General features: G+C 31.2%; 1 protein-coding gene across 1 annotated transcript in view; it reads right to left on the minus strand.

Moving 5' to 3' along the window:
* ROBO1 (roundabout guidance receptor 1) overlaps nt 1-15,482 on the minus strand; it is a 582,961-nt gene that overhangs the window by 176,901 nt on the left and 390,578 nt on the right. The window contains exon 3 of the mRNA XM_074299785.1: nt 14,418-14,575. Coding sequence (XP_074155886.1) covers nt 14,418-14,575 — 158 coding nt within the window. The remainder of the gene's footprint in view (nt 1-14,417; nt 14,576-15,482) is intronic.

Below are 15,482 nucleotides of genomic sequence, written 5' to 3' on the forward strand. Positions count from 1 at the left end.
AGAAACCAAAGTGGTCAACAGGCAATAAAATAGAAGGGGATAGACAGCCAGTGAAAAGATAAGGGATGGGGAAATAATCTATAAAAGATGTCAAGAGGATCAGAGCATTCAATGTAAATAGACCAGAAACACCAAACAGAAGGCTTTATATTCCTTCTATGGGTAAGAGGAAGTCACTGGCAGAAATAGGGAAGTTAATATGTTGTATAAGTTTATTTTTTGTTTGTTTATTTGTTTGGAGGAGAAAGAAGGAAGAAGATTAGAAAACTGGTTTGTAAAATCCAACAACCAATTAGCAATAAGGATTTGGAGAAACAACATGAAGACTATAGATTAAGGAGAGACAAGAATAGGATATACACTATCAAAGTCATCTACACAGAGACGTTAATAAATCCATAGGATGGGGTAAAGTTGCCAAGTAAGAGAGAAGTGAAAGAAAAATCCATGACAAAACCATGGTGTTATAAGCATACTTAGGAGTATAATGATGATGATAAATTAGAAAAGGAGACTAAGAAGGAAATTTAGGAATAAAAGGACTCATATATTTAAAGCTAGAAGGAACCACAGAGTCTAGCTCCTTCATTTTACAGATAAGAAAAATGAGTCCCAACAAGGTTAAGATACTTGTAAAAAATCTCAAAGTTGTTAAGGATCAGAATGCAGGATCTGAATCCAGTCCCTCTGATTCTAGAGTTAGTGCTTCTTCTACATTCCTATTCTATTTATAATAAAGTAACACTATTTTAAAAGCATTTCCTTTAATGCTGGAGAACTGAGCAAAATAGAGATTAAGAGAATATTTAATAATTTATTTAATGGGAGAAATATGCTGGGACCAAATGGATCCATGGTTTGGTCCCGGGTTGAATGAGACTATCATCTCCAAGAATCCAGCAAACAATGAGAGTTCTCCATGACATATATACACTTTGCTCAGACTTGGGGTAGACAGAGTTGGGGGCAGAGTCAGGGTGCTCAGAGTGGAACGGGACTCTGACAATCCAGTTCTGATAGGGTGAGGGGAGGCATGTGGGGAGGAACCCTGGAGATGGGGAGAGGCATCTTGATAAGACAGTATCTGACATTCTGATAGCTTGGGAAGGGGAGAGGCATTATGATATTCTAAAATATAAGATCTTTTATCCTTATCAAATATTCTGATAAAGAGGGACTTTTTGCAGGACAGAGTTTGAGAAGCAGGGAAACTGAGTCAGGACTGGGTCAGGATAATTATGGAAACTGAGAACTGTGACATAACATTCCAACCTTCAAATGAGGTTGCAGAATAAGATGTTCTTTTAAAAATAAAAAAATGCCTATCTGTAATGAATAAAAATCTAAAGAAAATAAACAGGTTAAAATATACCCTAAACAGTATAACTTCCAATTGGACACACAGTTTATAGTTAAATTAAATGTCCATGACATTAGTAAAAATCCAAAGGCTCTCACCTTTTTAGGAAGAAACTAAGTGGAATGATCCAAGTCAATGCAAACTGAATAAACTCAGTTGCTCATTTAACTGCACAATATGAAGAGGAAGAAGAAAACAAATAGAACTGTATTCTGCTCTGGGAATTAAAAAGAAATAAATCTCATCAGAAATTATCAGTAAATGCTCCCCTCGTCTGACCATCTGTATTTATTTTGTAGTGCTTGTTATTTTCATTGCTAGAATATGATAATAATGGCATCAAGTTGCAAAGCAGCAATATTCAGTTTCCAAATTACAACAGTTTAAAGAAGTGCAATCTGCCTTTGTGGACATCTATGCTTGCAATGAAATTCTGGAGTCTAACCAGCAATGTACATCAGCATCATATGTTGGTACAGGGAATTTCAGTAGTTGGCAGGATCTCAACTGGAAGGAAATACACTAAGAATTGGAGATGCTGTTATTTTGGATGGAACTTATTCTTGGAAACATTTTAAAGTATTAAAGAATTTTGCTTTGCAAAGATAAAAATTAATATACATTAACAGACACAAGGAAATACATAAACATACGTATTCACACTTGTGTATACACACACATAAAAGTGACATTTTTGAATCCTCTATATGAGTCAAACAAAATTCTACCAAACATCATAATGATTAAAATAAGCTAAATGTTGTTAGTTCTAAAAAGTACAAGACAACTCAAAATTGTTCTTCTCTTTTGTGAAAGTTAAAACTCACATCCACATGTATCACATCTCTTTGAAGAAAATCTCAAAATAAAATCTTAAAGTTGTGTAATTTTTTTTACTATCTCCACAACTGCCTGAAATATAACAATTTATTTTTCAAATTATAAATAATATTACTCTTTATTCTTTTCTCCTACATTCAAACTTCATATTCTTTACAGTCTTTTAAAGGTTCTTTTTCTTAACTTTTACTTCCTCTGTAATTATTTTTCCCTTCCTCATGTATAATCAAAGGGTTTAAGATATAAATTTTTTAAAGAATTGAACAAATTTCATTCATTTGATAAAAAATTATTAACAAATTTATTAGCAAAGCAAGTGGGTCAAAGATTATGTACATTATCAACATTTCATATTTAGGCATAAATAATACTCAAAAGCCTTCCACTGTCTGAGTTTAATCAATACAACCCTTGGAAGGCAGAAGTTTTTCCAATGGTTTCTTAATTCTAATTTCAGTAAGAGTTAATAATGTGCTAATAATAGGAATGTACTGATTTTGCTCATCATAATTCTGTTTAATTCTCTGACTCTTTGTTATTATATCCTGGTATACTCATCCAACTCAAAAGTCCTGTTACCTCAAAAAGCTTTATATAATTTGTAGAAAAAGAACTCACATTTCCTTAATTGTCATATCTATCTAGAATTGTTTATTCCTTCAGGAAATTGTTTGGGGGATCGTGGGGGAGTATTAGTGGGAGAAGTCTTAGATTGTAATGACATAAGTGTCAGTTGATCAGTCAACAAGCAATTATCATTTACTTATTATGTGCCAGAAACTATGCTAAGCACTAGGTATGACAAAAATGCATACAAGTCATTGTTCAGAGCCAAGGAAACAACTTGAAAACAAGCATATGAAAAAAAAAAAATATATGTATATATATATATATATATATATATATATATATATATATATATATATGTATGTATGTATGTATATGTATGTATATATGTATATATGTATGTATGTGTATGTATATATATATATGTGTGTATATATATGTATGTATATATATGTATATATATACATATATATATGTGTGTATATATATATATATGTGTGTATATATATATGTGTGTGTGTGTGTGTATATATATATATATATATATATATATATATATATATATATATATATATATATATGTATATCTTACCAAGGATGGGAATTTCATTGAACTTAGGGAATAAAAGAACAAGAATTGAAAACATAAGGGGATAATCAGTGAAAATTTCCAGAACTCAATATTGGTGTTAGTACAGCAATTATGCAAAGGTCACAGGACAGAAGAATAAATGCAGAGAAATAAAGTATAGGAAGACTAGAAACTAGAAAGGTAGGAAGGGACCTGCTTACAAAAGGCTTTAAAAGTCACAGAAAGAATTTGGTGAGGAGGGAGTTGCTGGAGATAATAGGAAGGCATTAGAACTTACTGAATTCCCTGAGAGTTTGGAGAAAAGGAAGACATGTTCAGACTTGGGCATAAGAAAGATCAATTTGACAGGATGACAGAATGCAGTAGAGAGAGATTTGAGATAGAGAAACTAGCAAAATGACTACTACAGGTCCAGGCATGAAAGCATTAGGAATAAGGCCATTTCTTACTGCTATATCTGAGGAGAGAAAGGAGTATATATAAGAGATGTTACAAAGAGTAGAATACCTTGGTAATAATTTGGATATAAGGAATGATAGAGTAAAGAGTCAAGGATGACACTTAGTTGTGAGTATGAGTGATTGGGAGGATAGTGGTGCCCTTAACTAAAAAGGAAATGAAAAAGAGTAAAACTGTCTCTTGTGTAATGATAGAAAATAGATATAAAGGAGCTCTTTTAAATGAATTGGTGATAATTATGGACTTCTGGATGATAGTGAGGAACCACTCTTCTTCAGTGACTGAAAAAAAGGAATGATCCCTCAGAATTCTATGAAGGGAAATAAATTTAGTATTAGCTCCATAATAGGGATTCCAGGGGAAAAGTTTCCTGGTTGGAGGACTAGCAAAGACTAACGGGTATTATTGGTAGCATTAGACAAGTCTTGTTAAGATCATGTATGCTATTTTAAGCCTAAATCAAAGTTTATTTGCAACATCTGTCTAAGAGCTATATACTGATGAACAATTTGTCCATATAACTGTGTGTCATCTGGACAAGAGGAAGCATTCATGTCCTTGGTTTACTTTTCTTATATATACTTAAACAATGTTTCAAAACTTTGTCTCACTCTCTTGTCTCTATGTATCTCTGTCTCTTTGCTTCACTTTCTCTGTCTCTGTCTCTGTCTTTCTCAGTCTCTCTCTCCCCTTCCTTCAAATGGGAACAAGTATCCCTGTTTACATTCTCTATGACATTTTAAAGATCACTAAAAAAATCATTCAGGCATCAAAACTACATACATCTTTTGTCATTCTAGGAGAGTTCATCTGTCCCCAGTGACTTGAATTCATGAAAGGTAATTACGTTTTCTCTTACTGTATCCCTATTAATCTTATGTTTAATCCTATTAGCTACTTCTGGTCTGGCCTTTGCTTTAAAAGATAATTTTCTTTAAATTAAGGAATAATATAGAAAATAAAGTTGAAAAATTTTCTCATCCATTATGTTTGACATAAAAACATGAACAGTGCCACCATATAATTTCATTTATCCTCTTCCCAAAAATAACTTTCTCATTCCTATTTTTACAGAGCAATGCCATAGCATTTTCCCATTCATTCTCAATGATCTGACTATCTTCTATTGGTAGACATAAATTAAGAACTGGAAAAAAAATTTTAATGGCACCTTGTAAAATCTGTTCATTTTATAGATCAGGAAACATGGCTCAGAGAGTTTAAATACCTCACTGGTAATAAGTAAAAGAAAAAAGAAATGAATAATGATTTCTAATTCCAAAACTAGCATTCTTTACATGAGTAATTATTAAATCCATAACTATAATATTGATATCTATAGCTGATTAGGCTGATATAATTTCAAGGTTTAGCCTTATAGCATGGCAAGCTGATATCTCAAGGTTAATTTAAGTAATCTAATGATATATAATTTTCAACTACAAATCATTCTATTACAATAATATCATATTAATATAGTATGTGAAGTTTTGAAAAGCAGTTTGCTTACAAATACAAAGAGAAGGTATGGTGAGTATCAATCACATTTTAAAGATAGAGAAACTGACTTTCAAATCATTTAAATGGCTTGCCTAAGGCCATCAAATAAGTAATTTAGATATGAATGCTGCCTCTTGTCCAGATGACACACAGTCATATGGACAAATTGTTCATCAGTATATAGAAGCATCAAATCTTAGGTTCTATCTTTAATGATCTTATAATTACATAATAAATATTAAGTGCACAGTCTTAAGCTAAAACTTAAGTTGAATATTTTCTTTTTTTTTTTCCCCTCAGGCCATTGGGGTTAAGTGACTTGCCTAGAGTCATACACTTAGGGAGTGTTAAGTGACTGGGGCCAGATTTGAACTCAGGTTCACCTGACATCATGAATATTTTCTTAATATGTTCTCCCAGATGTGACTGAAAAATTTTCGTTGAACTTCATCTCTTTTTGATATCATTTCATTTTTTAATTCTATTAAAATTTGAGTAAATTTTACAAGTCTAAAAAGCATACTTAATTTTGTTTTACATGTACACAGATTCACATTACAGTAAAGGTTTATTTAAAGCATTTGTTCTGTTTCTGGGGGTGGGTTGCGATTTTTTAATTTATTTATTTTTATTTTCTCCAGTTAAACGTAAAAACATTTGCATATTTTTTAGTTATACATGTGCATCCATTTTTTTTTAACTATTTCCTTATGAATCATCTTATGACAGAAAAATCAAAACAAAAGGGAAAAACCACAAAAGAAAAATAAAACAAAAAGGGGGATGGGGGTGGGGTTGGGAATGAACATAGCAAGTATCAATTTATATTCAGTCTCCATAGTTCTGTCTTTGGATGCAGATGGTGTTTTCCAAACAAAGGTGATTGGAATTGCTTTGAATAGCTGGATTAGTTCACAATTCCACCAACAATGCATTATTGTCCTAATTTTTCCACATCCACTGCACCATTTATCATTATCTTTTCCTGAGATCTTAGCCAATCTGAGAAGTTGTTTTAATTTGCATTTCTACCTCAGAGGTATTTTAATTTACATCTCTCTAATCAAGATTAATTTAGAGCATTTTTTTCCAAATGATTATAGATAGCTTTAATTTCTACATATGAAAATTATTTGTTCATATTCTTTTGACCATTTATCAATTTGGAGAATGACTTGTATTCTTATAAATTTATCAGAAGTCCTGGTTGTAAATATTTTTTCCCCTAGCTTTCTGCTTCCCTTATAATCTTGGATGTGTTGGTTTTCTGTGTGTAATTTTTGTTTGTTTGTTAGTTTTAATGTAGTCAGAGTTGTCCATGTTGTATTTTCATAATATTCCCTGGTTCTTCTTTGACCATAAATTCCCCCCTTAGACCTGTATGTGCCAAAATGTTTGTGGAGCTCTTTTTGTTGTAGCTAGAAATTGGAAGTTGAATGGATGCCCATCAATTGGAGAATGGTTGGGTAAATTATGGTATATGAAGGGTATGGAATATTATTGCTCTGTAAGAAATGATCAACAGGAGGAATACAGAGAGGCTTGGAGAGACTTACATCAACTGATGCTGAGTGAAATGAATAGAACCAGAAGGTCGCTGTACACTTCAATGCTGTATGAAGAAGTATTCAGATGGAAGTGGATATCTTCAACATAAAGAAGATCCAACTCACTTCCAGTTGATCAATGATGGACAGAAATAACTACACCCAGAGAAGGAACACTGGGAAGTGAAAGTAAATTGTTAGCACTACTGTCTATCTACCCAGGCTACTTATACACTTCGGAATCTAATACTTAATGTGCAACAAGAAAATGATATTGCACACATATATTGTATCTAGGTTATATTGTAACACATGTAAAATGTATGGGATTGCCTGTCATCGGGGGGAGGGAGTGGAGGGAGGGAGGGATAATTTGGGAAAATGAATACAAGGGATAATATTATAAAAAAAAATTACTCATGCATATATACTGTGGAAAAAAATTCTAAATAAATAAAAAAATTAAAAATTTTAAAAATTTTTAAAAAATTAAAAAAATAAATAAATTCCCCCCTTCTCCGAAGATCTGACAGGTAAACTATCAGTGTATTTTTTTTTTTCCACTAATTTCCTGGATATTATTGATCTTTTCTTCTTCCAGATGAATTTTGTTATTATTTTTTTAGCTCTATAAAATAAATTTTTGGCAATTTGATTGTTATGACACTGAACAAGTATTCCAATTTAAGTAGAATTGTCATTTTTATTGCATTAGCTAGGCCTACTTATGATCAATTGATATTTTTCAAATTGTTTAGATCTGAATGTGTGAAAAGTGTTTTGAAATTGTATACTCTTATTCAGTTTCAAAATTGTTTTGAAGTACAAATGTTTGACAAATGTCTGATAAGAAGATATTCCTGTCTTATACTACTTTTTTTTTTGTATACTCTCACCAGATTTGAATTTAAATTCAACACAACTGAATAATTAATTCAATACTTTCTTCATTCTTTTATTCTTTAAATTGTCATTAAAGGTTCTTCTCCACTTTTGTTTTTCTGGTACATTAATTACCAAAAAATAAAATAAAATAAATTCTCCTAAAATCTAAAGACATGAAACTAAACTGAATACATCACTGTGTAATTTTTGGCCTGTTCCCTGTCCTATATTAGACAGATTTCATGTTATTTGAGGAATGTATTTAAAAGTTGGACAAAAAAATTATTAACTCAAGCTGCTTACTTAAGCCCCATTAAATTTTGCTTCTAGAAGTAAATACTCATTTCAACAAAATAGAACACTTTGAGACAAGAGACAAATTTAGGGATTTGACAGGGATAGTCTTTTTAAAATCTAATACACCTTCTTTCATTTTACCCACAATAAAGGGGAGCTTTATACCTTAAAGAAGACAAAGCTTCCCTAAGCCCAATTGACTTTGATTTCTCTCACATATATTCCTGGTCATAAAAACACATAAAAATTCTAGAGGCATGTGTAATCTACACCCTTGGACTTAACTGGAAATCTATAGAATGCACAACTTACTATGTATTTCATGTGTGTATATCTACATAAACGTATGTGTGTATACTTATACACACATGCATGCACATACATACACACGTACAAATAACATGTGTCCAGACACACATACAGTGGGGGGGGGAGGAGAGAAAGAGAGAGAGAGAGAGAGAGAAAGAGAGAGAGAGAAAGAGAGAGAGAGAGAACAGGTTCTACATCTATAAGTTCTTCATATACCGCTGTAAATATATATCCTTGCTATATTAAAGCAAATCATTTTAAAATTCTGAAAACTGTTCAAGTTGTATGATACGAGTACATTTTTTAAAAGATCAATATTGTCACTAATAAATGTTCCTTTGTGAGAGAGGTTACTGTTCTTAGAAGCATAAGAGATGAACATCAAGATTTTAATCACAACAAATCATTGTATTTAAAAAATATAGACATCCCTTCAACTCCAAAATTTCAGCTATAAATACCCTCCAATCTTTGGAATTATGTTATATAATATTAATATATTATATGTAATTTAATATAATATATTATATGTAATATTGATATATTTGGCAAAGCAAGAAAAGAAAGAAAATGAAAATGAGAATTTAAAATAAAAGTTGGAATAATAAGCAACATTTTAAATATCTAATAATTGCTATTGCTAGGGATTTATTTCCAAACTTAATTTTAAATAGTGTATAAATTCAGTTTCTTTTCATTGCAACTAAAAGAATTAACCAAATTCAGTTTTGTCTTCAGATAGAAAATAAATTTTAAAATGTGACAATTATAAAAGAGAAGTGATTGTTAATGTATATTATTTTAATGTTTTCACTGCTTTGCTTATTGAAATATAACTCTTCCCACTATTATTAAAACTAGAAGTTCAATAGAATTAATTTACACAATATGCACAGAAAGTTGTAACAAGAGTTCTGTTTCAGATGTCACTATTTCCTGACATACAAAAACAAACCTTTTACCATCTTGGCATAATTTAAAAGACTTCAGAAATTATTTCTGAATTAATATCTTTACAAAATTCTTTAGGCATTTATCATTATAATTTTGTAACTCCTGCGTTATAATTAAAGGTAACTTGGGTTTACATAAAATAATTAACATATTTTATATAACAACCTAATCTGAATGGTTTTGATATTCCCTTAGGAAGAAAAACAGCAATATCCTATAAGAAACAAAACTATTCGGCCAAAATTTTTAAATCCTGAGCAGTCTTATCCAATATCATAAATTACAAAATTCCCAGGATTATTAAATAAATTTTTCTAATTGATTTTGGTGAAATTCACCCTTCTTTTATAATAATTTAAACAAAACAAATTTGTGTCGTCAAAACATTTCTTACTCAATTAATATATAAAGTGGGATGCTTTAGAAAATAGCAGATAACCTAAAGTTTTCACACAGATGCTGGATATCATTTGGGTTAAGGAGATTTCTATTTATCTATAGGCTTAAATAAATTACCTCTAAAATCCTATGGTATTATTCAAATCCTTCATCTCAACAACAATTTTATCTGGAAATAATACAAAAGAGTATCTTTAAAAGTAGGGTTGTTTTTTTTTTGTTTGTTTTTTCCCCCCTTTTTGATAAAGAGAAGATAACTCCTCCTGGGCTTTACTAAACCTATATCTACTGTAAATCTAGTAGTGAACTGTTAGCATTCTCAACCTTATGTTATTAGATCCCTGAAGTTATTCTCTTACTCAGCAGTTTACTGTTGTTTTTATAGGAAGAGGGAATCTCTTCCAATTAAGAAAAGGGAAGTATTATAACATGTAAAAGAGGAAGACATAATGAGTTAGGAGGACTTGAGGAAAGGGGAATTTTAGGTCTTAGAGAAGGGACAGAAAAGATGTTGAAAAGTAATACTCAAAAAATTTCAAATATAAATTTTAAAAGTACAATACTTGAGACATAGCACAAGAAGCTGATGAGAAAAAGTCATTTTGCCAATTCTACCTTTTTTGCACTTTGTTCTTTAGAAGTAAGCCCCAAATACCTCTGACCTTATTTCCCAGATTCATGATCACTTTATATTATAACATTATCAAACAACTCTTTTTAACTTAACACCAATGTAGTTAGTCCTTGGCAGTCTTATTCTACTACAGATATTTGAGGGGGAAGTTTATTTATAAGGGGGAAAGAATTCCCAATTTCACTATGAGTTTTACTGTCTGACAAAGAATGGTGCAAACTTTAGTCCCAATATCTTATTTGGATTGGGGAAAAATATTGTTTTGGAGGGTACATATATATATATCTCTGGGATATATGTATTTCCTTCTTCTGTAGATTCTATCTTGTGTTAAGGAGATAAAAGAGATAAAGACAGAGTATTCATTCCTACAGTCAGCAAAAGAATGGTTTTTGCTTCCCTTAATAGACACTGCTAAGATAGAGCCAACAGGGCATATGGCAGCTCTGAGTATTAGTAAAAACATTATATTGTCACTAGCAATTTACTAAGGAAATACTTAGTTTATCAATTATTATCCAAAGCAGGTGATAACATTCAATGGTAAGTCTTGTTTCATGTTTTGAAATAAATACTAATAAAACTTAAAATTCATACAAAAGGAATTACTGAAAATTTCCTTTTGAATGAAAACTTTCCAAAACAAGTAAATAATCCAGAAATCACATATTTAAATCAATTATTTTAAGTTATAGGTATACTAACATATTGATCTTATTTTTTACTTTGCCTAAGAAAGTCAACTTTATATACAATTATGGTACTATAGCAAAATAATTGTTTGGACAATATATGTATATATTGTATTTAATTTATACTTTATATTTAACATGTATTGGTCAACCTGCCATCTGGGGGAAGGGATGGGAAGAAGGAGAGGAAATATTGGAAGAAAAGAAGTGGCAATTGTCAATGCTGTAAAATTATCCATGGATATATCTGGTAAATAAAAAGCTATAATAAAAAATAAAATAAAAAATTATGGTACTACAAGGGACAATTAGTAACTTCATTTTACAAGTTAAAAAACCCCATGATTATAGGAACAGACTATGAAAAAGACTGATTAAATAGGCATAAATTTATGTTTTAAAAAGAAAATGCAAGCATTATTCCTTAATATGAATAAAAAGTACACACACACACACACACACACACACACACACACACACACACACACAAACATATACACATTTGTTGTTTTTATCTAGAAATAGAGACTATTACTTGCAGTGATAAAACACTTGGAATAAGTTTGGGGTAAAGCATGGTCGTCCTGTATCCCCACTGCTATTGAATATTGGGATAGAAATCCTGAATAAAGAATTGGGCAAGAGAGTAATTAAAACAAAAATAAATAAATAAACCAGCAAAGACAAAAATAAAATTAATCTTATTTGCCGATTTCATGATAGTTTCAAGTTAAAAATGTATATATCTTGAGAGGAAGAATTGTTGCTTTATTCTTTCATTGATTAGTTTCATTCTTCACAATAATTAGACCAGTGGCAAGAACATAGTAAGCGCTTAATATATGCTTACTCTCTGATTACAAATCACCAGAAATTTAGAGTAGAATTTACTTCAAACAATTAAAGGCTGAAGAATACAAAAAAAAAAAAAAAAATTCACAAGAATTAGAAGCATTTCAATAGATACTTACAAAGATTCAAAGTAAAAGACAAGAGGACTCCTATTTCAGAAAAACTAAAGCATAATAATATAATAATTAAATAACTAAGACTACTATTCTCAAGAATTATATAAGTACAGTAACATATTTAAATAGCTAGAGAGACAATAATTGTCAGTAACTGGATCAGAGAAATAAGAAAATGATATTACCAAAATTAAATTTTAGGTATACCATTATACTGATAAAAGTACAAAAAAATTATGAAATTATACAAAAAACAAAAAAAAATTATCAGGAAGAAAAAAGCTGAAGGCAATGGGTAGTAGGAAAGAAAAACAAAGAATATCTACTATCATATCATTATTGCATTTCAAAATATAATAACAAAGCAGATCATCAAAATTTTCAGGTACTAATTTAAAAAATAGAAAAATTGGAAGTTTAAGTAAAAAAGGACCAGAAACCATATAGTGGAGCAGTGTCCAGTAAACTAAAGGATACTAATTATAAGGATTCCCTATTCAATTAATTCAATATCCAAATAATTGGACTTCAATCTTCATGGCTCTCTCTATTCTTTCACTTATCTTCCATATAGCTGCCAAAATGGTTTTCGTGAATATAGTTCAGGCCATGGCATCTCTGTTCGTTAAACTACAATTTTAACTATTCTTCTACACCTAAATATAAAATCCTCTTTTGGGTATTTAAAATTCTTTATGATCTGGCCCTTTCATATGAAGACAATCTCTTAGTATGTTACACTCTCATCCTATATTCCACTGACACTGACCTACTTGCAGTTCCTTAAAATTTTATCATATAATAATATTATTTTATACTATTTTACTCTAATAACTAGTGCTCTAATAATTTCTCCTTTAAAAATATCATCCATATATTTGGTATATGTGGTAAATGCACAATAATCAATAAATATTTATTAAGCATCTACTATGTGCCCAACCTTATGAAGTTCTGAAGATACAAAAAAGGGCAAAAGACAATTCCTGACCCTAAAGCACTTATCACTCAGAGATGACAAGCAAACAAATCTATATGAACAAGTTATAATACAGGATAAATAAGAAATAACTTAGAAAGGGAAGATGATAAAATTTAATAAGGTTATGCTAGGCAAGGCTTCCTGCAAAAGATTAAAATATATGTACTCAGAACTGAGAGATGCAATGTTGGACAATGAGAAGGCCAGTCAAAGAGTATATGGGTATATGGTACATAATAAATATAAGAAGTCTGGAAAAATAGGAAGGGGCTAAGGTATAAAGGACTTTGGATACCAAACAGAGCATCTTTGATCCTGGAAGCAGTAGGGAGCCACTGAAGTTTACTGAAAGGGATTAGGGAGCAGAATGGGAAATAGGTAGATTGGCACTTAAGAAAAATCACTTTGCTGTCTAAATGGAGAATGGATTGGAGCAAGGAAAGACTTGAGGCAAGTAGAACCAAGAACAAGCAACAGTCCACAATGAGGTAATAAGGAATTGCACCTAAGTAATGGCTGTATCAGACAAGAGAGGGAGCCATATTTGAGAATAACCACAAAGATGAACAACAAACCTTGAGAACAGATTGAATATATGTAAGGTCAGACATAGTAAACTTTATATCCCTAGCACTTAACATGGTTATTTATTATACAAAGCTAAATAAATCTTTGTTGATAACTAAGGAATATAAAAATAAATTGAGATATAAAGAAGTAAATGCATATATTTGCTCCAAAAAGAAATGGCGAATATAGAAATGTATATAAAACAATATAGATAAAAACAATAAATAAATAAAAAGCATAATTAAATAATTAAAACAAGTTTTAATAAGAAAGAATTATAACGGCCAAGGTTTATTATGGAGATCTAAAAATGAAACACACTTTCCTTTACTATGGAGAGAAGGGAAAATGCAAGACTATGTACTTTGTACTGTAACCCAAATATCTAAGAACCAACTCCTTAAATATGTTTAAAAAAAAATTTTAAAATCTTTTTCATCTCTAGTGGCCAAATAAATAGCATTATAAGCTTGATTTGGTCATAATACTCTGGTAGCATGATACCATAGAAATTGGGAGCCAGGAAAGCTCAGTTTGACATTTCCTGGGATATGAATATGAACAGCTTATGTTACTTCTCTCAACAAGAGTGTGCAAATTTGTAAAATGATCATGATAATAACTGTTCTAAGTGACTACTTTACAAGGTTATCATAGGGCTCCCCATGAGTTCACAGCTTTTAATTATTATATAAATATATGTTGGTATATCAACTTTACAATAAATAAAAATAGTATTTAACTGGAAGGAGAACCTATATATGCCTTAAGGATATCCAAAAGAAGTAGTCTTATCTTTAATTTACTGTTTCATTGATGAAAGTATCCACAACAATGCTCATGTGATTATTTTAATACTTACAGTAATTCTTTCATCTCTATCATCCAATGGTAATCCGTCTTTTTTCCATGAAATTGTAGGTTCGGGATGGCCTCGGGGAGGCTGGCATTCCATCACTGCAGGTTCTCCTACTGCCACCATTACATCTGAAGGATTTTGTCTGAAGTCATCTCGTAAGACTTTAAAGAAACAAAAATCAAATATTACTATCACTGTTGCAGTGTGTGAAGTGGGGGAAGCGGGGAAAGAAGAAAGAGGGAGAAAAAAAGGAAGGGAGAGACACAAAGACAGAGAGAAAGAGACTGATGTCACTATAACAGATATAATAGGATGTTACAAATAGTGATCTCACCAAATTTATGAGAGATAAAACTTATATATAGTCATCCCTTAGCGCAGGGCCAAGATGACAGAGAGTAGACAGGTCTTTGCCTGAGATATACCTGGTTTCCTTCAGAATCAGAACCAGATCTAGCCTGTGAACATGCTTTAGAGTGACAGAATTCACAAATATCTGGAGGGTAACATTCAGCAGATGGAAATTTGGAAAGACATCGAGAAGTCTGTCGCATTTAGGCAGAGATTAGATGTGAGGTCCGTTGCAAATGCACAGGAAACTAGTGGGAGGCTTATAACTAAAATACATCAGCAATGGCTAGTCTTGTCCTAGTATAGAAGCTAGTAGATCAGCAGATTAGCTAACACAACTATAGAAGGCAAATGGAAAACCCTTGAACCCAGAATAATAAGAAAGACTTTATCACGCCTATGCAGCAGAAGGAAAGCAATAGCCCCAGCCCCAGGGAAGTGTAAAACCCCTTTCCCCTTTCCCCTAAAAACGGACTCAATCTTTAAAAATGAGAAAAAAGGGAAAAAAAGCTTTAAAACTAGATAGCTACTATGGAGACAGGGAATAACAGACCTCAAGCCGAGAGGACACTAATGACAAAAATCTCTCTCAAAGAAGACTGAATGATATACATTTGGTTGCCAACTCAAAAGACTCTCTTGAAAGACTTCAAAATAGATATTTAAAGAGATTTAGAAGAAAAATGGGAGGAATATGACAGCTTTGGAAAAGGAAAG

Source organism: Sminthopsis crassicaudata, chromosome 3 (assembly GCF_048593235.1).
Source record: "Sminthopsis crassicaudata isolate SCR6 chromosome 3, ASM4859323v1, whole genome shotgun sequence".
Taxonomy (NCBI): Eukaryota; Metazoa; Chordata; class Mammalia; order Dasyuromorphia; family Dasyuridae; genus Sminthopsis; species Sminthopsis crassicaudata.